General features: G+C 33.8%; 3 protein-coding genes across 37 annotated transcripts; 2 read left to right on the top strand and 1 right to left on the bottom strand.

The window, feature by feature from the left end:
* The first annotated feature begins 2,779 nt into the window (after positions 1–2,779).
* Positions 2,780–6,631, top strand: LOC108338824 (vesicle-associated membrane protein 714). The gene is made up of 4 exons (XM_017575860.2): positions 2,780–3,105; positions 5,072–5,262; positions 5,945–6,108; positions 6,250–6,631. The coding sequence occupies exons 1-4, from the start codon at positions 2,889–2,891 to the stop codon at positions 6,338–6,340; spliced, it is 663 nt and encodes a 220-aa protein (XP_017431349.1). The 5' UTR covers positions 2,780–2,888; the 3' UTR covers positions 6,341–6,631.
* Positions 6,632–13,432: 6,801 nt separating this feature from the next.
* Positions 13,433–15,338, bottom strand: LOC108340192 (uncharacterized). Of its 2 annotated transcripts, none has more exons than XR_008249110.1 (2): positions 15,215–15,338; positions 13,433–13,734 (listed from the first exon to the last, which is right to left on the bottom strand). XR_008249110.1 is itself a non-coding variant. In XM_017577403.2 (2 exons), the coding sequence occupies exons 1-2, from the start codon at positions 15,318–15,320 to the stop codon at positions 13,469–13,471; spliced, it is 399 nt and encodes a 132-aa protein (XP_017432892.1). In that variant the 5' UTR covers positions 15,321–15,331; the 3' UTR covers positions 13,433–13,468. The 2 variants fall into 2 exon arrangements, 1 of the variants encoding a protein (XP_017432892.1); XM_017577403.2 differs by having other exon boundaries at positions 13,433–13,761; positions 15,215–15,331.
* A 489-nt stretch (positions 15,339–15,827) lies between these two features.
* On the top strand, positions 15,828–23,474 carry LOC108340348 (putative pentatricopeptide repeat-containing protein At3g25970). Of its 34 annotated transcripts, XM_017577660.2 has the most exons (7): positions 15,828–16,188; positions 16,398–16,432; positions 17,076–17,111; positions 17,207–17,284; positions 18,188–18,273; positions 18,535–18,816; positions 19,045–21,295. In XM_017577660.2, exon 7 carries the CDS (start codon positions 19,083–19,085, stop codon positions 21,174–21,176), a length of 2,094 nt encoding a protein of 697 aa, XP_017433149.1. In that variant the 5' UTR covers positions 15,828–16,188; positions 16,398–16,432; positions 17,076–17,111; positions 17,207–17,284; positions 18,188–18,273; positions 18,535–18,816; positions 19,045–19,082; the 3' UTR covers positions 21,177–21,295. The 34 variants fall into 34 exon arrangements, with proteins under 34 accessions (XP_017433149.1, XP_052733269.1, XP_052733268.1 ...); XM_052877309.1 differs by adding an exon at positions 23,115–23,474 and having other exon boundaries at positions 16,398–17,284; positions 19,045–21,181; XM_052877308.1 differs by adding an exon at positions 21,436–21,574 and having other exon boundaries at positions 16,398–17,284; positions 19,045–21,181.
* The last annotated feature ends 2,824 nt before the right edge of the window (positions 23,475–26,298 follow it).

The following is a 26,298-nucleotide window of genomic DNA, read 5'->3' as shown; positions in this document are numbered from 1 at the left end:
TTTATCAATCATCAACACCTTCAGACGCACATGCAGTAACACCAATATTTCATATCCATCAAATAACCAAACAAAACATCATCCAAACATACAACCATTCAAAACAGAGAATCATAATTAAATTATACAAGCTTCCCTTACCTTGAAACCCATAAAATGTTAAGCTTTCACAGTACTGAATATATCCCAAGTAACTCCTACGACTTCCTACAAGATTCTGATTGGTGCAGAAGAACCAACCATGGAATCAAAGATGGAAAATAGTTTCAGAGAAGAGCTTGATGAACACATGCAAGACCAAACAATACTTTGCATGTAACAGGAATGCATGGATCCTAAAAGACAACGAGATTTGACTTACCACTTCAAAACCGCAACTTGATCAATTTAAATGAAAGTCCTTGATGTCAGGAGAGCTCAAACGTTGTCTGAATGTTGATCGGAGGAAGAAAAGAGTAAAATTTTGTAGAGAGAAGAAGGAAATTGTAGAGAGAATGAGGAGAAAATGAAAGGTTCAGAAGGTTGAAGATGAAGGGTGTGCATGCAGAAAAGTGGCACGAAGTTTGAAATTTTGCTTTAAATACTACCGTCACTAAACCGATCGGCCACTGTCTTTGACTTTCTGAATTTCAGATGCCCTTTCACTGACACCTGGCTTCTACTCACTCGAAAATTTAAAGGTTTTGACAATTTCGGACACTTGGTTTCCATTATGTTGGGGAATTTAATGGCTCTGACAAAAGTAAACTATATATTTTGACAAAACATGATTTATTATGTGATAATAAAATTGATAAACTTGACTTTATGAAAATTATATTTATAGAAAACTGACTACACTCAAGTTTAATCCTATAATTTATATGACCAGATTGATTACATTTACATTAATTAGAGAAAAACATGGTGCATGTTATATATATATATATATATATATATATATATATATATATATATATATATATATATATATATATATATATATATATATATATATATATATATATGTGTGTGTGTGGGGGGGGGTGGATTTTAGCAATGTGTACTGAGTTTTAGTAAACAAAAATACCCTTGTATATCATCGATTCTAACTTTTAAGGTTAAGGGTATTTTAATAATTTTCATTATCAAAACTAAAAAAAAAATAAACCCCCAAACCCTTACTCACCTCCCTCGTTCCTCTCAACCCTTTTTCTTTCATCTTTTTCACTCCAACTTTTTCTCTGTCATCCCTACTATAGCCCCAATTGAAAAAGTCATAAACACTTGCCGTTAAACAATTTGCCTTTGTAAAGAGTTGAGTCATTGACATATTCACCTTCAGGCAAAGGTTCATTCAAAATCACTTCAATTTCATCATCTTCACTAACATCTTTAATTTCATCATCTGCATATGTTGAATCATCATCTCTAAAAAAAATCCTCCAAGCCAATTACCAATTCCTTCGGATGTCATTATGTTTGTGAAAATTAGATAAAATTATATACGACAAAAATTATAAAATGAAAACTCATTATAAAGTCATTTTTTGTAAGGAATTGTTTAACAACGAGTGTTTCTGATTTTTTCCAGGCCAATTACCAATTCATTTTATGTCATAATGCTTGTAAAAATTAGATAAAATTAGATAAGACAAAAATTATAAAATGAAAACTCATTATAAAATCATTTTTTGTAAGAAATTGTTTAACAACGAGTATTTTTTTATTTTTTCTCTGTCAATTATCAATTCATTTATGCTTGTGAAAATTGGATAAAATTAGATAAGACAAAAATTATAAAATAAAAACTTATTATAAAATCATTTTTTGTAAGATTGTTTAATAGTCAATGTTTCTGATTTTTTTCAGCTGGACTACCATAGGATGATAGAGAAAATGTTGGAGTAAGAGAGATGAAAGATAAAGGGTTGAGAGGAATGATGGAGGTGAGTAATGGTTTGGGGAGTTTTTTTTAGTTTTAAGAATGAAAATTATTAAAATACCCTTCACCTTAGAAATTTAGAATCCATAATATAAGGGTATTTTTGTCTACTAAAATCCAGTACACACTGCTAAAATATAACAACTGAAAAACATACGTACGCACGTTAGCAAATATATATATATATATATATATATATATATATATATATATCCTATAAAAAAAATTATATAATAAAAAAATTACGAATTTGATGTTTATGGAATAACAATTTTTTCACTTTATTAGTGAAAAATGTTGTAATAAATTGTGTAGCATATAATTAAGAAAATTATGAAATAACAACTTCTTCACACATAATACTTACATTTTGAGAATAAAATATGTTGATAAAGAAAAAAGAGTAATAAAAAGTCACAATTATATTTTTATCAAACAAATTATTATTTATTTAATGTTAAAGTGATAAATTGGAAAAAATATGTAAATTAAAAGAGAAAGAAGTTAAATAAATGTTATAGATAATAAATTATAAATTTAGGATTTAAAGGGTTAATCAATCACGGAAGGTATCGTGCTCACCAAAACAGAAAATATATCCTTTATTTATTTTATTTTCATTTTAATATTATGTTAGATTACATAGATAATATAATAACAATAATAATAATTAGAAAACACCTTACATTTAATTTTTTATTCTTTGTTTTTTATAAATATAAAATTTTATTTTTTAATTATTATTTTACTTCTAAAATTAGATTGTGAATATTTATTTGGTGTAAAAAAACATTTTCCAAAGTTAAGTAACAGTAATAGGTACGAATTTCAATTATGAAGTTGTAAATGATCTGTTTTTGTTAACAATAATGTTGCCGTGCTAACTAATTCGAAGATCTAGCTAGAGAGAAAGGGAGGAGCGGCAGAGAACGATCTCCCTGTTCTTCTGGATAGCTCTTCGCCGATGGCGATATTCTACGCCTTGGTGGCCAGAGGCACGGTAGTGCTGGCGGAGTTCAGCGCCGTCACCGGCAACACCGGCGCTGTCGCTCGCCGCATCCTGGAGAAGCTTCCAGCGGAGTCCGACTCCAGGCTCTGCTTCTCTCAGGATCGCTACATCTTTCACATACTCCGATCCGACGGCATCACCTACGTCTGTATGGCCAACGACACCTTCGGAAGTGAGTTCTTCTTCTTAATCGTAGTCTTAATTTCATCGTTGTACGATCCGATTCACTTTCTTTTAGAACGTAGGATTTACCTAAGAGACGTGGCGTGTGTTAGATGCTAGTTTGAACTCTGTGTGAGTGAGATGCGTTGTTTTTCTTGGACGAAAATTTCCCCATGACCTATTTTTTAAAGCCAAAGAAAGCAGGATCGGAATTGAGAACGTGTGTAAGAGAGAAGGAAGAAGTTAAAAACCCTAGGGTTTGACCGGAGAGGAAATAGGTAGGGTTGGCCTTGATATCTTTAATTGTATTGTAGGCAATTGTTCTTTAGAACATAAAGTGTTTGGATTTCATTGCTTTTTTGTATAGAAGTATTGTAAAATTATTAAAAATCACCAGCGTTGGTCTAGTAATTTGAACAACGTTGTAATTGAAGTCTGCAAGCTTGTTTCTTTGTTGGTTCTTCATTGACTTGGAAATTCAACTGTTTTGCTTATTGTTTGTGTTGAGAGTTGTCTGTAGCTTCTACTGAGTTTTGAGGACTGACATACACTTAGTATGAGTTCCCCTGTTGTTCAAGATTTCCTTATTTGACATGTCTGTGACGTGTCGGTTGACAACTAACGATACAACACTTTGAATGCCTCTGAAAGACGTTTTGTAACTATAGAATTTAGGAATCATGTGAATTTTTTAATGTGATTCAAAACAGACCATTTAATCCCTACTTTGAATAAACGTCATGATGTCAAATATCTTACCACCTAGACATGATTTAGACTGTTTTTTATGGCCAAGGAACTGAAGAAAGAAATTGAAGAAAATGAGCGAGATTGCATTACTTTAGCTTGTTAAATTAGGGGAAGTCCTGTTGCGGATAATCATATACACAAATAGATAACTCCAAAGGAGTGCAGATTCAACCTTAGCCCAAGTGCCATCTCACGTACTAGTCTTTTACTGCAGCAAATGAACTTTTTTCGAAAACCAAGGGCTACCCTTTGTGTTAAGTTTCGTAGTTTATATCTTTTTAGCTTCCTCCTGCTTGACAGTTCCTAATTTGTATGTACGAATGCGCTCTTAGATCACTAAGAAAATTTAGACTTTAATAATAGTGCTTCTATGGCAATCCTGGCAGGGTCTGTTTTTCGAGTGTTAATAATAGGATATCATCCTCAATGCTTTATTACGTTTTAGAGTACTCCATGTTTTATTGATCTTGAAATTAACCATTAGTCTTTCTGCATGAAAAACCTTCCTGCCAATGCCTAAATGGATAGATTTAATGCTATCTCATAGAGGAAGAAGGGAGGGGTGGGGTTAAATTATGACCCTTTTAACTACATATAACATTCTTCTCTAATGCTATATTGACTTTTGAGTTAGAAGACGTTCTCAACAATTCTCCTCTCTTTACCAACTGAGTCCAAATTGTCAGCTTTGTTCTGAACAAGGAAATGATCAATGATTTCTAAATCTATTGGCAAGAAGTAATGATATGCTTATAATTGATAGAAAAACATATAGATAATCGTTTTAAAGGCATGTTTGATAATTGGTATAGGCTACTTTTGGGGAAATAGTCACATTCTTTTGAAAGCTCTGTCATGAAGCTGACAAAAATAAGTGATTATTCCTCCAAAGGAACTGAACCAACCACACACTTTAACCTTTTAAGCTGACAAAAATTGATAAATTTTCGCCTCTATTTGAGGCTCCAAATATCTAAAAACGTTTGTGAGAGAAAATAGATTTTGGTACTGTTTTTCAAAAATTCACTACAGACATAGTTCTTCAATCTAATCATTACTAGTCAACGTTGTCAATTCCTTTTTATTGTCAACACTGACTTAAGGATTAATATATAATCTGTGTCAACAATAACTATCACTTAATATTAACCAAACTGTATACTACTACTGTTACATCTTTGTTTTCAAGTGCTTACTTTGATATGACTCATTTTGTCTGTATCCAGGGAGAGTTCCTTTCTCATACTTGGAAGATATCCAAATGAGGTTTATGAAGAACTACAGTAGAGTTGCTAATTATGCACCAGCTTATGCTATGAATGATGAGTTTTCAAGGGTTTTGCATCAGCAAATGGAATTCTTTTCCAGTAATCAAAGTGCCGATACCCTCAATCGTGTGAGGGGTGAAGTTGGTGAGGCAAGTACATTACAAAAAAAAAAACTTTATCCCTCCCTATTTTTGTCTTTCTCCTTTATCCTCTCCCTTTTATTTATATAGCAGTGTAAAAAGGGAGAAATAAAGTTTTAGAATGTGATAGGGGAAGGTGTAATCTGTTTTATATGCATCTTTGTTTTTTGTTGATAATTTTTCCTTTTTCATTGCTATGGAATGTAAGTGACAGATAGTTTTATCCAACATATGATCTGGTTATGTATCAAATTAACAATAACTACTGATGTGGTTTGTCGTAGGGACCAAAGAAAAACACAAATGTCATATATTTGTTTGTGCTCCAGCTTTTTTATTCAACAAAAAATAAACTCCATGATGAGCTATTACATTTGGGATTTATCTTTATAGAAAGTTGGTTAGCCACGCAGAGGTGGTATACCTCTTGACTTGGAATGCTCCGGTGCCTTTATAAGGTGCTTAAGGAGTGATAGGAAAAATTGCTTATTGGAAAAGTTATCTACCTTTTTCCTAGAAATTGTAGTGTACTAATTGATTTACAAGTATGTTTATGAAGAGCATTTGGATTTAGAATGTATATATGCTGTACTTTTATTTATTCTATTGATGTTTCACATTATGTGTCTTGTCTGTTTAAGCCCCTTAGTTTCTCATAGTTGGTGATTAGAACTTTCATTCTATATTACAGATACGCACTATCATGGTGGACAACATTGAAAAAATATTGGAGAGAGGTGACCGGATCGAGCTTCTTGTTGATAAGACAGCAACAATGCAAGACAGTGCATTTCACTTTAGGAAACAGTCAAAGCGCCTTCGAAGAGCTCTTTGGATGAAAAATTTTAAACTACTGTGAGTAAAATTTCTTTCATACGTTACACACAATAAAGTACAGTTTGGAAAGTATACATTTTATATCTGGGATACCAAAAATTATTTGGATTTAAAGTCACGGGGCTGACTTTCTTGACTGTATTTTTTGGTCTTTGACAGGGCCTTATTGACATGCTTGATTGTTGTTGTTCTGTATTTAATAATCGCTGCTTGTTGTGGAGGCATCTCTCTACCGTCCTGCAGATCCTAATTGTCACCCTGTCAGTTTATTTATTTTGAGCTCTGCAAGCGTCATAATCGTTCCTGTCAATATGTACATTGGAGGACATTTTAGTATTCCAGAGTCTACGAGCTGAGAGGATAAATTTGATAAAGGACTCAAACGGTTACATGTATTTTCCTTTCTATGTCGTTCCTGGTTCTGTATTATAGAAGTTCATGCTGCGGCCTGATAAGGTTATCTATGATTATGGATCATCCTTCTGTAAATGTGAATTTTTAATATATTTCATAATCTAAGTTCAATTTTTTACGCATTAAATTTGAGTTGAGAATGATTATTTCCCCCATTTAGTTGTGGAAGGTTATAGATTTTCACTGCAATGATCTGATTTATTATGATAAGATAATCCATTGCCAAAATGATACACGTTTGTGTAAACTTATTGGTGACGAATCTTGATAAAAGAAATTAAAGCTACTGGAAAGAAGTAAAAATATCGTTTGGAGAAGCAGTCTTCTAGCTTCAGAATAGGCAACAAACTAAAGCATCTGTTGTGATAATTGCTCGGTAAGGTACTGGGATTTGTTTGGCCATATCAAGAATGTATGTCAAATCCATTATGTAGAATGCACTACATTTGGGCTCGGCTACTGGCAGGACGAAACTACAACAGAGACTATTGATGGCGTGGCAAATCAAGCATCAGGAAATTCTCTGCGATGATTTGGATGAGTCGAAAAAGATGTGCAATTTTTGGCGAGAAGTTTTTGTTAGGACTTTACCTTTTTAAGTACTATAAACCAATATGGCTATCAGAAGTTACTATAAGTACTATAAGCCTTCCCTGCCTAGTTTACAATTCTAGTCTTCCTATGTTCAAGTATAAATGGCATTCAATTCCAACCAAATATTTCTAATTGAAAGCATTGTTAGACGTCAATATTTATCTTGCATGTAGTTTAAATAGAAAGAAGGATGACTTCAAGAAACATGCCACGGACTCTCCCATGTTTGATATTGTTAAAAATCATTACAAAGTGAACAATCATTACACCTATGACCATATGTTCTTTAACTGCTGAAGTTGTCAACAGCAATGGCTCTAGCCTTTGAGAAATTATTTCAGTTGAATGCGAAATAACATCAACCCTGATAGGAATAACATCGCCTGATTCTCAGCCTCTGGCTATAGATCAATGTTTTACATTATAACAATGATACATCATGCATCATTAATTTTAGACATCTATACCTACCTGTTATTATTTCTCTCCACCATTATTTTTACACAATTTTTTTTTACTTCCATTTAGCACTATCTTTTATTATCTCTTTTTTTCTCTCTTTTCCTCTAAAAATCCAAAAGTTATTTTTGTTAGGATCATTTTACTTTTATACAGAGTTAAATACTAGTAGCCGGTGTTAATTAACTTTTTTTTTTCTTTCCGTTTATATTGTGACTGTTTTCTCTTTGATGACAAGAGGTGAGAACGAAAATATGACTATGATAGATAATATGATGTGATATAAAGAAAAATGATAAATGTAGTTTATGTACCTAACTGTTACAACTAAAAGTAATAAACGGTAAAAAGCACAATGTGACTATAATGTTTGTTAATGCATTTCTTCTTTTTTAAGTCCAGAATGTTTGGGTGGTTAAGAAAAAAATTTAACATTATTATCTATTATAAAATTGTTTGGATTAGAAGTAACCAAAATATTCATTTTTGCATATATTTATGGGTTAAACGTGTTTTTAGTTCCTAAACTATCAAGTTATTTTGTTTTTAGTTTATCTTTCAAACTAAGGAACTTTTTAGTCATTCTCTTTTAGAAAAACATAATTTTTCGTCCTCAAAAATCAGCGACGTTAAAAAGAAGTTGAGCTGGCTAACAGTGGAGTGTCACATCATTCTTTTTCTGATACTGAGTCAATATGTCCCTTACCGTATGGTAATGCCAAACAGTATTGTTAATGGTCGAACGGTATTGGTAAGGCTGAATGGTTATGATGACTGAATGACCAAACGATATTGGTGGTGACCGAACGGTATTGTTAATGATCCGAACGATATTGGTAATAGCTGAATGGTTATGATGATTGAATGACTAAACGGTATTGGTGGTGACCGAACGGTATTGGTGATGGCTGAATGGTTATGATGACTGAATGGTGATGGTGACTGAACGATGAAGGTGACTGAATGATGATGATGATGATGACCGATGGTGAGGGTCAGATTGACTCAGTGTGAGAAAAAAGATGACGTTAATATAGCATTTCCTTAAATAGTTTGTTAATGCATTTCTTCTTTTTTAAGTCCATAATGTTTGGGTGGTTAAGAAAAAAATTTAACATTATTATCAATTATAAAATTGTTTGGATTAGAAGTAACAAAAATATTCATGTTTGCATATATTTATGGGTTAAATATGTTTTTAGTCCCTAAACTATCAAGCGATTTTTGTTTTTAGTCCCTCTTTCAAACTAAGGTACTTTTTAGTTCTTCTCCTTTAAGAAAACATAATTTTTTGTCCTCAAAAACCAGCGACGTTAAAAAGAAGTTGAGCTGGCTAACAATGTAGTGTCACGTCATCTTTTTCTCACATTGAGTCAATCTGACGCTCACCATTCGGTCATCATCATCATTCAGTCACCATCATCACTCAGTCACCATCACCATTCGGTCACCATCACCATTCGGTCATCATAACCATTCAGCCACCACCAATATCGTTCGATCATTTAGTCATCATAACCATTCGGCTATTACCAATATCGTTCGGGTCATTAACAATATCGTTCGGTCACCACCAATACTGTTCGGTCATTCAGTCATCATAACCATTCAGCCTTACCAATACCGTTCGACCATTAACAATACTGTTTGGCATTACCATACGGTAAGGGACATATTGACTCAGTGTAAAAAAAAATGATATGGCACTCTACCGCTAGTTGTAACACCCCTAACGAAGTTCCACTAGAAAATAGCAAAATCCAAAATTTACGCCATTTCTTTTTATTTAAAAGTAACATCGTAGAACCAAAACCTCAAAAGTTTAAGCGTCTTACAACATAAAGTTCAAACCTTACAAATATCAAATCCATTATTCAAAAACATAAAATAACTTTAAAACACGATAAATTACCCGTAGCTATTCCTATATCTCTCGTCATTCTACTCAATCTCTGCCTTATAAGCAACGTCATCTACTCCCGTACAGGTACGATCATCGTAGGTGGAACCACAACCACAAAAGGAAATGGTAAGTAACTAAGAACCTAACATAGCATATAATTTCAATGTTATAACATCATAACATAGATTATACTAGTCATAACCTTACAATACATCACATTATTCAACTCGCAACCCAGATAATCACCACCCAGACTATCATAGTCATAACATTACAATACATCACGGTATTCAAAACAATGACTCAGATTATTCTCACAAGCTTCTGTTGTTTCCTTGAATTTTGTCGTATCAAACCTGTTTCGCAAAACAGGGCGATTTGAGTTGTCTTCCATCGCAACTTCAGACCTATCTCCCCGACTCCTCAAGGAATTACGAGTAAAAACTTCGGTTAGGTGCACCCACCGAGCACTATACTCACACGAGCCGAAGTCATTGGGTGAGACAGCCAACCCTCTCTAGTCCTCGCGCACGAAGATAGGGTGACACTCGAATCTCGGTCTCCGCAGAGAACTCAACACACTATCGTATCGCAATACGAACACCATCGGTTCGACAAAAATTCTAAGTAAATAACATAACGCTTGCTCTCACAACTTTACCATCACAACCATCACCATCATATATAAAGTCAACCAAATTCATTGACCAACAATTAATTAAAATCACAAATAATTAAATAAATTAATTTAATTATTTTTCCTACTAATGCACCCCCGTGAAATTACTAATTTCACACTTCTATCAACTAGAACAACATTTCTAGTGCACCCCCACTTTTTAATTAATACCCAACATCAAAGAAAACACATAATTCTAATACACCCCCTTTTTACTCTAAACACACTCCCTTCTATCTCTACATTTTCAAGTGGATCCCAAAATTATTAAATTACATTTTCTTTCACTTGTAGGTAGGTCCCACATGAAACCACCCACTTCTTATCAAACTTTCTTTTTCTCTCCCATTTTACTATTTACGTAACCTTTCACTTCTTTCTTCTCTCTTTTTTCAATTAAAACACAAGTTCCACTCACTCCTCTTTTCTCACAAAACCGTGGACCCCACTTTCCATTTGACTTTTCAAAACAAAATCATCTTCCTCTCCCCAAAGTTTACATAGCACACTCCCATGCACATAACTCTCCCACTCTTTTTTTTTTCCTTTTCTCCTTTCTACATTAAAGCTCACGGCCCACACATTACACATAACATTTTATTTTTTATTTTCTTCTTTCTTCACTCTCCCAACCTCATTTACGTACAAACACCCTCACACACTACCCTTCTTTCATTTCACTCCTCTCTCTCTTTCATTTAATGCCCACGGCCCCACATCTCTCTACTTATGTTATTTTATTTTTCTAATCACTCTCTCCGCACTCCACACCTTAAGTCGTTGCAGCACACTAACCTTCCTTTCCCTCTCTCTTCTTTTCACTTTATGTCAACCTACACATACCTCCTTCCATTCATTTCTCTCTTCCACGTAACACATGCACACAATATACTCTTCACTTCTTCCTTCATGATCTTCTTCCACCCATGACACCAACTTCATTCATCTTCACTGTTTTCATCAATCCCATGTACACAACTTCACCAAAATATCACTTTCACTCTTTTCATTCTCATAACTCATTATTTCCCCTTCCAACAATGGAAAAGAATTTTCAATACCCTCCTACCCACACTCTTGGTTAAAGAATGTAGATAAGTGTTCCCAACAATATATAATTCTTGCAAGGTAATAAGAACCAAGATATACAAAATGATTTTAAAGTGTACCCATGACACTTTTTCATACACAAACAACACCTCAATACATCCAACATGTATACCCATTACAACAACACCACTTTTTCATAAAATATAAACATGTATAATCCATTAAATACCCCATATAATAGAAAAATGAAAATGAACATGTGAATACCCATTCTCCATGTAACAACACATGAAACTTAAATCCGAAAGAAAAGTACATGCATCAACATGTTAAATTTAATTCCAACACAAGAAAGAAAACATGCAACAACATTATAATGTTACCTTCTACCCATCATACACTATGTCATATCCCAAGTTAAACCCCTTACCTCAATTCCAAGCTAGCTTCCAAAGGCTCTTAGGTTTTCCTCACTAGACAACAAACTTCCACTCCTCTTGGTCTCCTACAAGTGACGTCCAAAAACTCCAAAGCTAGGGTGGCTCTTCCTTTCTCTCACAAACTTGGTTGCTCTCCAAAATTGCCTCTATAATATTAATTTAGGTAGTCTATAACTTTTATTAAATGGGTAACCTCCCAAGGAATTCAAAGGTCACTTATAATCTTTCCAAAGCTAAGAGAAAGTGTGCCCAATACCCATGCAAAGTAGAAAAGATACTACCTTTGGAACCTTTCACATAACCATCATAAAGACACCACCCTTTCCCTATCTTTTCTCTCTCCAACCATCCAAATTCACATTTAATAAAATAAAATAAATAAAAAACAAAAGAACTAAGAAGGTAGGAATACTACCTCTCTCTCCAACCATCCAAATTCACATTTAATAAAATAAAATAAATAAAAAACAAAAGAACTAAGAAGGTAGGAATACTACCTCTATGGTGTAAATACAACCCCAAAAATTCAATTTTCTCTTTTCAAAGTATAAAATATAATTATAAAGAGCTAAAGTATTTTCTTTTTCTCTTAGGAGGGCTTGAACTTGGGACCAAACACACACCCCACTCCATGCACACTCACAACAACCAATAGACCAAACTTCATTCATCAATAAAATAGCGCAAACAAATATAGTTAAATACTCTTTCAACTTTTTTCGAAAATTAATATAAAATCAATATTAATTTAATTTTCTTTCCTTCCTTCAATATTTCTCAACATTGTTTCACATCACAATTTATTATTTAATACCACAAAATAAAATACTTAAAGTAAGAAATCATTTTATTTATATGACGAAAAATTATGGTTTTCTAAAAGTGAAGGGCCAAAAAGTTCCTTAGTTTGAAAGAGAAACTAAAACCAAAATAACTTAATAGTTTAGGAACTAAAAATACATCTAACCAATATTTATAGATAAAATCCTATAGTAGTTGATAATATCTAAAAAGAATATTCGTGAATAATGGATAAAAATAATGTCACATCAACTTATGTCTGCTTTTATAATTGTCTTTTTCCTTTTTTTTTTTCCTGCAGCAAATGAATTTATATGGTGTTGGTACCGCAGATGTTTTTATAATTGTTTTTTTCTACCGTTATGATAATTTTTCTATATACTTGAGAATAATCATATTACATTGTCATTTTATATAATCACTTATAAAAATTAATTCTCTTTATGTTAATTTTGCAATGATCACATGTGTTTACATTTTCATAAAATGACAATATAATATGTTTATGGTAAGATACATAGAAAAATTCCTATAACTATAGAAAAAAAGAGAAGCCAATTAATTACACAAGCAGACATAAGTTGATGTGACATTACTTTTACCATAATTAAGTGTACATTATCAGTCTACAAGTCTACTAATTACATGAGTTATAATATATCAATATATTCCTTCTACAAATCTCATTTATGCTCGCTTAGATCATTTTCTTCTTACTCATCTCATTTATGTGCTTCTTCCATTTCTTCTTCTCTTCTAATTATCCAATTCTTCCCTTCTCAATTCTTCATATTTTCTTTATCACACTTTGTTGCCTTTACTGTGTAGTAATAATTTACTTGACGAGGCGTAAGTTTTCGTGTAAAAGTTATTTATATTTTTATTGGACCATTGAATTTTATTTTTCTTCAATAAGATTATTTTTTTGGTTTTCTATTTTAAAATCCTTAAATCGATAAATGCATAATTAATATAAGAGAATTAATTTTTATAATGGTCGCATGTGGTTACATAAAATGACAATATGATATGGTTATGTTAGGTACACAGAAAAATTCCTATAATTGTAGAAAAAAAGAGAAGAAGACAATTATAAAAGCATACATAACTTGATATGGCATTACTTTTACTATGGTAATGATTATTGTTTCTGTCACGAGCAGAACCTGCAGCAGCACCATATAAAGGGACTATACTTCCATCTTCTTGGTGTGGCAAATTTCCATGCTCACCATTACTACCACCGTGCGCTCCCATGCTGCTTGCATGACCAGATCCATGTCCTCCACCACCAGATCCATGTCCTCCACCACCAAAACCAAATCTCTTAACTGATGTTACAATATTTGTTGAACTTATTACAAATGGAGTATTTGATAACCCTAATTACACATATATTTGTTTTTAATGCAAAAAAGTTACTAAAAATATAGATACCGGCAAATTATTTGTACATATGATTAAGATTTTGTCTGTTAAATTTTTATAGGTAAATTTTACTAACGGATAGAAAACATATATTAACAATTATTAATAAATTTTAGCCATAAATAAAAAATTGTGGTATCTGTACTACTTTTAGTTCTTTCTGTTTTTTTAAAACCAAAATTTTAAAAAGGATGAGGACCAAATTGTATCTTATTTTAAAAGAGGGACAAAAATCAGAAACGACCAATAGTTTAGGGACTAAAAACATATTTAACTCTAAATTTTACTAACAAATTTTATCAAATATTTCTATTAATCAGTTAATAAATTTTATTTGACTGATAGAAATTTGTTTATTTGTGAAATTTTGACGATAATTTAACATATCTTATTGGAGTAATTGTTGAATGATGATGGTTAATATAATTGGATGCATGTTCTATCTTATGTATTAAACCTTCCCTTCACTGTGTCCAACACGAATAATAAGTATTTTTCCATTAAACTTATAATGTGACTATTTAAAAATGTTTTATAAAGTTAAATAAGGGCTTTAATCAAACAAAATTAAATCATAAAAACATTAATGAAGTTAATTAACAACTTAAAGGCACAACGTACTTGAAAATCCCTAAACAATTTTTTTTTATTAAAAGCAAAAAATTGGTTGCTTTGTTTTCAAGTTGAGAATAAAAAAAGAGTAAGAATCATGTTGCGTGCACCAAAATAGAAAATGTCTTTTTATTAATACAAGAATCATCTTACACAAACATTATGACTTTGTTCACTTTTGAATGGATTTGAAAAAATGAATTTGGGAAGAGTGATTGAGGGGATTTGATAGGATTTGAAGATAATTTTTTTGTTGTTGTTTATTTAAGTGGATTTGGAAGTAACTGAAAGTGAATTTAGAAGTAAATTTTTTTAATCTATCATATCAATCAAATCTTATAGTAACTCTCACAAACTTTAACTTTAAATCCACTCTTACCTCCAAATTCACTCAAATAAATAATAAAAAGATTTATCTCCAAATCTTCTCAAATCTCTTCAATCACTCGATTCCAAATCTATTGAAGTGAACAAAGCCTATAATAAATTCTAAACTCGGGTTTAAATAAATGAATCAAATAAGCAATACTTATTTATTTTTCCATAATACAAAAGTTAGAAACCTTTGATGATGTATATGTTAGAAAAATTTCTCACAAAAAAACATATTTGTTTTTCAGTATCAACTGGGTTTAAATTTGTCGATAAAAAAAAAATCAAACATGCCGAAAAAAGAGAGTTAATAATAAGTTGAATTATAAGTTTAAATAATCACAGGTATAAAAAAAATGAGAAGGAAAATACCAATATTAGAAAAGTTTATTTGGTGTTCTGAATTGACGGGAAGAAAATCATGATGAAGCAGCAGCAGCAGGTACAATAACTTCACATGCTTCCAAACGTGTTCCATGACAAGCAAGCTCTTCTTTCGATTGGTTTTTTACATCAACTTTACATTAACTTCCATTATATAGCATGAGTTTCTTTGTTGATTCTTTTCTTTTAGTTCAAGCAACTTAGTTATATATTTTAAACCGATGAATTTATATAAATATATTGTAAGTATGAGATTGAACACAACAAAAACTTGACTAATATATAAAAATAAAATTAATTTATTATCTTTAAGATTTTAGATTAAAAATACTCAATTGTTGCTTAATCTCAAATTGATCCTCGAAGAGTATCAAGAAGGTATTTTAAATAATTAAAACAAATGAATTTGAACAACTAGTTTTCCGTATTTTGAATAGATATTACCCTTAACGGTTAACCGTATTAAAATTTAAATTATTTATTTTTAACAGATTCTAACTCAAATATTATATTAATATATTATATAACACAAAAAAATTAATATTATTGAATTAAAAAACTATATTAATTTATTTTTAAATTATAATGTTTCTTTGGTTTTGTCTGTGTTTTTCATTTCACCGTAAGCGGTTTTATTTCCTTCTCCTTGCTTTTGTCTCTGCATTTGGGTCCGGTGGCCAGTTTCAACGTGGTTGAGGTTTGCGCCGGTGAGAGTGATTGCTGATTGCTTCTTGGGGCTTCGTTGGGTGTGTCTTTGGATTTGGGGGTTTAGGGTTTCGCAGTTCACCCTTTCTCCTTTGTTGATTGCTTCGCGGTGAGTTCGTTCTTGGTTTGCGACGGTGACATACGTTGTTGATTGCTTCGCGGTGGGTTCGTTGGGTGTTTGTTTGTATTTGAGGGTTTAGGGTTGCCAACTTATTTTGAGTGCCATTCGTTCCTTCGTGCGCAGTCTACGTGGATCGGTAAAGTTCGTATTTGTTTGCTCCTTTATATTTGGGTGCTTATGGAATCAATATTTCTGCGGTATTGTTCGTTCTTTAAGTGTTTGGTTCTCTATTTTCTATGTGTGTTGGGGTGCTCTGTTTCAGCTTATTTTTAGTTCTGTGTTATGATTTTTTTATTGTGGATTTTTCCTTGCTTTGATTATGGCTCCTTATTTTATACATGACAGCAATGGATGCCATCTCCCAACAAACTGAAAACAGGGTAAGTGATGTTGCGTTTAGGTTTGGGTGTAGGTGTAGTCATGTTTATAGAAAACAAGTTTCTCTTTCGTTTCCTAATTGTTCAGATTCAGTAGGTTGAGTTTTATGTTCCTTTCTTAAGAGTAAAACTCCAAAGAAATAAAGAGAACCAAAATTGGTAACCTCTCATACCTTGCATGGCTTATTCCATCCATAGTAACAAAATAAAAAACAAAACTGGTCGACACCAATCTCTAATTAACACCCAAAGAGGGGAATAAAGAGAAACATGGGGAAAAGAGGTAATTCACGTGATAGAAATATGTAATAGTGTTCTGCTAAGTGGATTTTTCTTTAGTGGAATATTTAACAGGCTTGGATTTTGGAGTGCAATGTCTTCCAATTTGACAAATCAATTTCGTAATGTTCTTAGCAAAGAGCTTATGGTTAACACGAAGGTAATATATTCTACGAAAACGTATCATAGATTTAGCATTTTGTTTCATTGTTGATAGTTATTTTTTAGGAGTATTCTATGACACCCGTACATTACATTTCATCTTTGTAAACAAGCATGAAAGTGGTACATTACATTACATTATTTTTTGGTCCGTGGCGTTGATAATATAAAAGTGGTACCCTGATTTTCTGATGGTGATAAGCAGCTCGAAGAAAGTGGTCTAGGGAGTAAAGCTTAAAATGTGAGAAGTATAGGAATTTAAATGAATTGTTAAACTGTGTTGTTTTCTTTTGAATTGTATTTGTGAGTCGTTAGTTTGGTTTTTGGTGAACTTAGATGGGATGGGGACTGCAGACTGGAGGGCTGCAAAGAGCCCTGCTTATTACAAGCGTGGGGATTATGTGCCTGGCGAAGGTGGGTTTCGTTTTGTGTGTTTGGTTGATATGAAATTAAAGGGTAAATTTAATGTGCTTCTCGGTGAAAAGGGTGGGTCCATGTTTTTAATGAGGTGAAGCCTGCATGTAATTAATGCAATAGTTGAGAGTCTGTGTTGTTCTTGTAAGTTGAGGAAAGTAATGTCTATGTACCTAATGAATTTTGTAATGTATTGGTTTGAAGGGATGGGATTGTATTAATTTGTCTGGACTCTTTGACTAATGCACGATTGCATTCGGTGCTCTGGTCGGTCAATATTTGGTTCAGGTTGTTTAGGAGAGATGGTTGCTTACTTTTGCTGGTTTTCTGAGATTTTCTGTAGGAATAAGTAACTGTTTTCCCTAAAACAATCCTACCAAACACGCACTAATATTTTATTTTGACAGAAATAATAAATTTTGTTTTGTAAAGCATTGCATTGTGAAGATCTATTGCATGTACTGTAGTGGAAAATACTATGTTTATGTTGTCAAATTATCAAGTTGTATGATGATGCTGTTTATAGATTGTGCATTACATCCTTATTGCCTATAGATTGATTTAATTTGTCCTGAGTTCTTTGAAAATATAGATAGATGATGACTGTATAGTTATATTATTAAGTTTTCTCATTTTCTTTTTCTTTATTTCAATCTTATTCAAGGCTATTGTTTCTTTTATGTTGATTTTTGTTTTTAAATAAAGGATCTGTTTTCATTGTCAGTTCTCTTCTAAGGATCCGAATGAGCTCATTAGTTTTGGTAATAGATATGTTTCTTGTCCTTGCATTGGAGGTTGAAACTTTTGTTAACTCTCCTTTAGCCCAATCTTTAGGCTTTGTTACTGCTATTTCATTTTTTGATGTCTAAATATGTTTTGATAAACTGTAGTGGGTTTTTTCAGATATGCTTCGGAAGGCATTGAAGCAGCCTGCAAATGGGCATATACAGATGCTCTTGAAGGTGTAGTGCTAGTAGACAAGATAATAAGTATGTGAAGTGTAGGTTTGATTGACTTTTACAGTTTATCTCACAATTATCATGCTATGGACATATGTTTTGGCGTCAGTTGCAGTCACTTTATGGTCAACGTACTTCGTGTGGCTTAATTTTATTCATTGCTTTTATTATTATTATTATTATTATTATTATTATTTTATTGACATTATTTTGCGTGTTGGGTATATACCATACTGGACGAGTCAATACAGTTGTTCTGATTCATATTTACTTCCATTTTGTCCCTTGTAGAGTGCTCAACATACAGTTCAATGTGGCAAAGGTATTAGAGTTCATATTCCCTATCGTTGATCAGTCTGTAAGTATCATACATGTGTTTTTCATCCTCTGTTCATCTTTATTACTACGAACATCATTGCCATTCAAGTGGTGAAGACTATCCGTCCATGCCTAGTTGAGCTCAGTGAGGATCCTGATGTTGATGTGCGATTTTTCTCTACCCAAGTACTACAGGCAATTTGTCATGATGTCTAGCTAGGCAGGAATGGCTAGACAAGCGTTACAAGAAGAGATGTAATATTTCCAACTATCACAAGTAACACTGCATAGTTATGTTTAGCGCTTTTGCAGTCATAGTTGAATGGGTTATTTATCTGAGTAATTAGTGATTGACAATTAATGTGATTTAGTTTCCATTGTATGCTAATTTCCATATATTTTTGTGTTTTTCTCTTGGTTGTATTCTTCCTAGATTCTTTTGTTGTTGTCCGTTGTAATTCTGTGAAATTTCAATCTTGAAAGGCAACTTTTTGGAACAAGGCTATCATCATCCCTTATGAATGAAGAAGTTGCACTTCTTCACTAGGCTTGACCTCAAAGCAACCCATTGCCAAGCCATCAAGTTAGGATCCATCGCAGACCTTTTCATCGCCAACAACCTCATATCATCATATGCAAAATGCACAGATATAACCTCTGCTCACCAACTGTTCGACGGAATGCCCCACAGAGATACAGTGTCTTGGAACGCCATAATTTCTGCTTATGCAAACTCTGGTCACTTGGGAACCACATGGAAAATCGTCAGTGCAATGAGATGGTCTGCACTTGCATTTGACAGCCATACATTAGGAAGCATTCTCAAGGGTGTTGCCCTAGCTGGCCAGCTCAAACTTGGTCAACAGATGCATTCTGTCATGCTCAAGACGGGGTTAGTAGAAAACATGTTTTCTGGTAGTGCCCTCTTGGATATGTATGCCAAGTGTGGGAGAGTTGACGATGCATACATTGTTTTTAAGAACATGCCAGAGCGCAATTACGTGTCGTGGAATACACTTGTTGCTGGCTATTCACGAGTTGGTGATCGTGACATGGCATTCTGGGTGCTACATTGTATGGAGCTTGAGGGTGTAGAAATTGATGATGGCACGGTGTCTCCACTTTTGACGTTGCTTGATGATGCTGAGTTTTGTTGGTTGACAATGCAGTTGTATTGTAAAATATTGAAACATGGGCTGGAATCGTTTAATACTGTCTGCAATGCTTCTATCACAGCATTTTCAGAGTGTTGTTCTTTGCAAGATGCTGAGAGAGTATTTGATGGTGCTCTTGCCTGTCGCGATGTGGTTACATGGAATTCCATGCTCGCTGCTTATTTGATGCACGAGAAAGAAGATTTTGCATTTAAAGTTTTCGTTGATATGCAGAATTTTGGGTTTGAGCCAGATGCTTATACTTACACAGGGAGTGTCAGTGCTTGTTCTGCACAAGAGCGTAAAAGCAATGGAAAATGTGTGCATGGGTTGGTGATAAAAAACGGCCTTGAAGATTCTGTTCCTATTTCCAATGCTTTGATTGCCATGTACATCAGATTTAATGATAAGGGAATGGAAGATGCATTAAGAATATTCTTTTCAATGAATGTCAAAGATGGTTGCACTTGGAACTCCATTTTGGCAGGATATGTACAAGGTGGTTTGACTGAAGATGCCTTGAGGTTATTTCTACAAATGAGATATCTGGTCATAGAAATTGACCATTATACCTTTTCGGCTGTCATAAGATCATGCTCGGACCTAGCAACTCTACAGTTAGGTCAACAGGTTCATGTCTTAGCACTTAAAGTAGGACTTGATACCAATAATTATGTTGGGAGTTCGTTTATATTCATGTATTCTAAATGTGGGATAATAGAAGATGCTAAGAAATCTTTTGAAGCAACTTCCAAAGACTATGCGATTGTTTGGAATTCAATCATCTTTGGGTATGCACAACATGGACAAGGAAACCTTGCGCTTGACCTCTTTTACTTAATGAATGAGAGAAAGGTGAAACCTGATCATATAACCTTTGTTGCAGTTCTAACTGCGTGCAGTCATAATGGGCTAGTAGAAGAAGGCTGCAACATTATAGAGTCTATGGAGTCTGATTTTGGAATTCCACGACGTAAGGAGCACTATGCTTGTGCAATTGATCTCTATGGTCGGGCAGGGCGACTTGAGAAGGCAAAAGCTTTGGTTGAAACGATGCCTTTTCAAGCTGATGCAATGGTGTTAAAAACTTTGTTAGGTGCCTGTAGGTTTTGTGGTGATATCGAATTAGCTAGTGAAGTAGCAAAAGATTTGCTAGAGCTGGAGCCTGAGGACCACTGCACTTATGTTATACTCTCTGAAATGTATGGACGATTCAAGATGTGGAATGAGAAGGCTAGTATAACAAGGATGATGCGAGAAAGGGGAGTGAAAAAAGTTCCAGGTTGGAGTTGGATAGAAGTGAAGAATAAAGTACATGCTTTCAATGCTGAAGATCATTCTCATCCCCAATGTGTGGAGATATACACACAACTACAACAACTAAATCAAGGAATTAAGTTGTTCAATAGTTTTGTCAATCAAATGTTGATACAACAATGTTTGCAATATGATGGGAGATAGTAAAGGTTTTCTCTACCTGCATCCATTATTTACTATGAACATGATATATGTATTCGTATTAGCTGATTTAATGTCTCAAATTATAGTCAATAAATTATGTCATAAAATGATTTTTTCTTTGCACCATTCTACAAATATAAAAAAAAACATATATATGAATGTTATTAAATGTAAGACCCGGGAAATTAATATAACTTTTATATATAAGTCGTTATTGAAATTTATTTTCACTAATATTATGTGGTTAATATGGTAATAGCTTGTTGTGATGGGCTAAAAGTCATGTGTACAAAATCCTTTGTGGTGAACGAAGGAGTAAGGGAGTGTAATACACCGAGAGAACCATTGTTTGGTGAGCGAGGAAGTGAACAAAGGAGTAAGGGAGCAAAAGAGGTGAAGGTCCGAATCAAGAGTGTTATAAAGAGGAAAAGAAAACCAGGTATGGGGAGCCAACCCTCTTTGCATTAGTTTTGTTATTCAAATGTGTGTTTTGTAACTGGTTTATGATTCTCTTTTAGTGTTATTGGACTGTAGTAAGGGCGAGAAAAGCTATGATAATGTGTTCACTGATGGGTGTGACGAATTGGACGTGCCTTATTGTTTTGACCATGTTTTAATTCGAGTAATGCAAGGGAGGAGGAAGGGGTATTTGATATAAGAAGGGGTGTTATGCTGTCATGTTTAAATGATTGTTTCAATTGGGTATTTTTCTTTAATGTAACGAGTAGCATAGAACGGCAGTTTTAGGGGCTGAATTGTATCGTAAATGTGGAAAATGGATGGATGGGTGAGTCCTGGCTATAATATTTGAATGAGTAGTGTTTAACTGATAATAAGTAACCTTTGAAATTGATTATTCTGGCTGTGGTTTGGATATAAAAGTAGATGTTTTATGTGCTTTGATTCATTAGTTACTAGAGTGGGACTGTGCATTTTGGGTAATGGCATAAGGTCATGTCAAGTCAAGTGCTATCTTGATATGGTCAATTACTTATCAAATGAATTAACCAACGATTAAACGGACTAACAAGATGATATTGGTAAGGAGAAGTAAACAAATAGACTGTCGTGTTGTATATGCAGGTTGTGTATGTGTAGGCTTGATGTGTTAACCGTGAATGTGTGAAGTAATGAATTAAACAAATAGGCTTGATGTGTTGTTGCTCCTAATGAATGAGTTGTCACTGAATTGGATGTTCTATATGAATTGCAAACCTTCTCTGTCTAAAGTCATTTGATTTGTAAGTACTGCCTAGTTAATGTTCTGACCATGTGAAAATAGTATGTAGTCTGTGATCTCTAATTTGTATCTACAATAAGCTTGATGCTGACTTGATGACGAGGTAAGCTAAAATGTTTAAAGGTTGGATGGTTGTTATTGTGTGATTCTAATGCTTCATGATATTGGTGACATATCCTGTAAATGAATGGACTGTAAAATTGAGATTTCTTACTCTGCTGTCATAATGCATATAAGCATGAGTGTTGACTGAAATTGATGTGAGTCAAAGGTAATCTGTAATATTAGGACTAGATTTTTTGGTGCTTTCTATGTAAGTGATTTATGGTTGAATGATACAAAGCTCTGTACTACCTGCTATATAAATAAAGATAATTAGCTGTTCATAAACATATTAGTTGTAAGAGAGACATAACATGGTTGCTGGCTGCTTGAAAAATTAGAACTTAACTTCCTGGTCTAATGAAAAAAAAGAAGATAAATTGATTAAGAGGTTAAAACTGCTTCAGATGGTTACCTATTTTAATTCACTAAGTCTGTTGATATATCTCTTGTAAAGAATCTTAATTGTTCAAATTAAGATTCTATTGATTTCCAAATTGTCAGTAGTTTGCATTTTGCACATCATATACACACTAATTATAGAAGAACCTTATGTTGATTCTGTTCCAACTATTAATGGTATATTATTCTTGCAGGTTCAACCATGAAGGGATCCAATTTGTTTGATTTCTTCTAGCTTACAGTGGTGTTATTGGGTGTAAAAGTCAATCTGCTGATTCCGAACCAAGTTTCAACAATGATTCTTGTGTTGTGTTGTGACTGTAATAATTGGACAAACAAGAATTATAAGTGGAATTAGTTAGTGCAGTAACGTTTTTGGATTAGAAGAGAAATTATTATCCAAGCTTTGCACAGACAACACTTTTGATTGGGTGCTTTTGATATGTGTAATTGGTTGATCAGTGGTTAGCATAACCATTGGTATGAGAATGTTAGTCAACTATAAAATGAGAATAAGACTTGGCCTCTGCGTGAACCGTAGGTTTAAGTTAGAATTGGTGCAGCATTGGTCATGTCACGCTTTATTATAATCCAGTACTGGAAATTTATTGGTTGTTTAAATGGTTGAGTCGGTGGCTTTTGTTGGAGATTAACCCATGGTAGAGTGTCTAGTGCAGGGTTCTTTTGGTTAAACAAATTACTTGCATGTTAGGGGCTGATCCTGTTGCACTTAGGAATGTACTGGAGAGATGTTTAGGTAAAAAATTGTAGTTAATAATCTGGATTATCTAATTTGATTAGGTTAGGTAAATTATAAATTCAATCATCTAATTTGATTTGGTTAGCAAAAATAGAAATTCAATAATCTTTTATCTGTTTTTGTAACATAAAAATCTCTGTTTTTTTTGTTTCTGTACATAAAATTTGGTAAAAAAGGTTTATGGATTAGTCTTGACTCATAGGGTTTTGGAATATTTAGTTCTGTAGTTTTTTTAATAAAGGATTTTTTTTTTATCTTATGAGCTCTTTTAATCCCATTCGATCAAATTCTATCGAATGGGCTACATGGACAGATCTAATAACAGAACATTCACCTTCACATGCTCCAAAAGAAACAAAACTTCAGTCGTAAAACTAGCTTTTCCATTCTCAAATCGCGTGAAACAGTGACTGACGGCAAAACAGAGGCAAATAACGAACAGATGCTCAAATGCCAACAAGCACCAGAAGGAAGCAATGAAGACTTGCCCTGCCACTGGGAGAGATTTCCTATAACGAAGCTTGGTGACCTAGGTTTTGGAAACGAAAAACCAAATGCTGAAAATTTGAAACACCCGCTCCATGGTTTCTTCTCTTTCCAAACTTTCTTTTCCACGTCAGCGGCAAATTTAATGAAAAATAAAACAAAAATCGACCCATGATAGTTTGACAGTATCAAAATGTTGTCAAATTAAGTTGTTAAAATATAATTTTCCGTAAGCATTCCTGTCTAGTTTACAATTCTAGTCTTCCTATGTTCAAGTATAAATGGCATTCAATTCCAACCAAATATTTCTAAGTGAAAGCATTGTTAGACGTCAATATTTATCTTGCATGTAGTTTAAATAGAAAGAAGGATGACTTCAAGAAACATGCCACGGACTCTCCCATGTTTGATATTGTTAAAAATCATTACAAAGTGAACAATCTTTTCTCTAAAATATATATTGGATGATGGCTAGATGGGAGGTTGAGAAATACACCTATAGCTACTTTCTTTAACTTCTGAAGTTGTCAACAGTGTAGCTCTAGCCTTTGAGAAATTATTTCACTTGAATGTGAAATAACATCAACCCAGATAGGAATAACGTCGCCTGATTCTTAGCCTCATTGATTTTATACATTAATACCTACCTGTTATTATTTTTCTCCATCATTCTCATCGGACAACCGTACTTTGACACTATTTTTTCTTATTTCTATTATATTATCTTTCGTTACTTTTTTTTTATCTTTTTTCTTTTAAAAATATAAAAAAATTATTTTGTTAAGAGTATTTTACTCTTATAAAAATGTTGTTAAATAGTAGTGTCTGGTGTCAATTATTTTTTTTTCTTTCCGTTTATACTGTGACTGTTTTTTCTTTGAGAACAAAAATATCAGATAATATGATGTGATGTAAAGAAAAATGATAAATGTAACTGTTACAACTAAAAGTAATAAACGGTGTACCCTTGGCATAGCACAATGTGGCCACCCCTTCCGGGCCTCCCTTGACAAAAACACCTGTTCACTTGCCGCTTTCTCAGCTACATCAGATTCATACTATCTCTTTATCTCTTCTATGCATCCATATACATTTTGTTCAATCTTTAATTATAATAGCATTTTGTTTAACGACGACAGAAAGCCACAAAGGAAGGAGGCATATCCATAAAAAACCCAAAAACAGGAATATCATATGGTGCAAATGTCAACCCAAACACCATTCTGGAGATGGAATGACAACAAAGTATGAACAATTAATTATTATTTCCATGCATTGGAGACAGGCCTTATGGGGTTGCCTGAAATATAACAATAATGAGGGTAGTTTGTACTATGTGAGAGTTCTTGAGTTGATTGAGTCGATGAATGAGAAACTGTAGTAGCAAACAGTAATGCAGAAGAACCCGTTGATGCTGAGCTAGATATTATATTGTCCGCAAACTAAAAGGGTTGGTGGTAGGGTAGCCAGCACAACCATGCAGAAGGTCACGGTGGGTTTCACAGGTGGGTGGTGAAAATGTCGAGGATATTCATGCTTTGGTGGTAGCGTATGAGCTGGTCGGGTTGGTAGAAAACAAGGTACTGCCGGAGGGGCCTTATGCAGTGCCGGATTCTGGTGAGCGATTCCCGGAGCTGGTGCTGGTGGGTCCTTCGAAGATCCACGAAATGGTGGTTATTAAGATGAAGAACGTGGCCGTTGTTGTTGTGGTGGCTGGGAGCACGACGAGGACGGTGACTCGGCACGGTAGGGAGGAGCCTGTGGCGGGTTATATAATCTTGGAGTTGATCGATGTGGCGGAAGAGTCGCTCCACCTGGTTGCGGCTCTGGGGATGTGGGTGGTAGCGGTGGAGGTGGGTTAGCCAGGTTGACTGGCGAAGATGGCGGAGCAGCACCGTGATGCGGTGGAGTGGATAAAACGGTGGGCAGCCTGACGCCATAAGGACGGTGGATATGGGAGTGAGAGATATAAAAGATGAGATTTGGGCATTTAGTGGTATGAAACCATAAATGCAGGAAAAGTAGGAAAAACAAAAAGGAGGGTTTGCACTGTTTGCTGCCAGCTTAAGTTGCGGCAAGGTGGGTGAAACTAATAATATCTTTCAACGTTTAGGGCTGCGTATATTAATGGG

Source organism: Vigna angularis, chromosome 5, assembly GCF_016808095.1.
Source record: "Vigna angularis cultivar LongXiaoDou No.4 chromosome 5, ASM1680809v1, whole genome shotgun sequence".
Lineage (NCBI taxonomy): Eukaryota > Viridiplantae > Streptophyta > Magnoliopsida > Fabales > Fabaceae > Vigna > Vigna angularis.
Note: the sequence above shows the minus strand (reverse complement) of the source record. Positions and strands in the feature narration are given on the sequence as shown.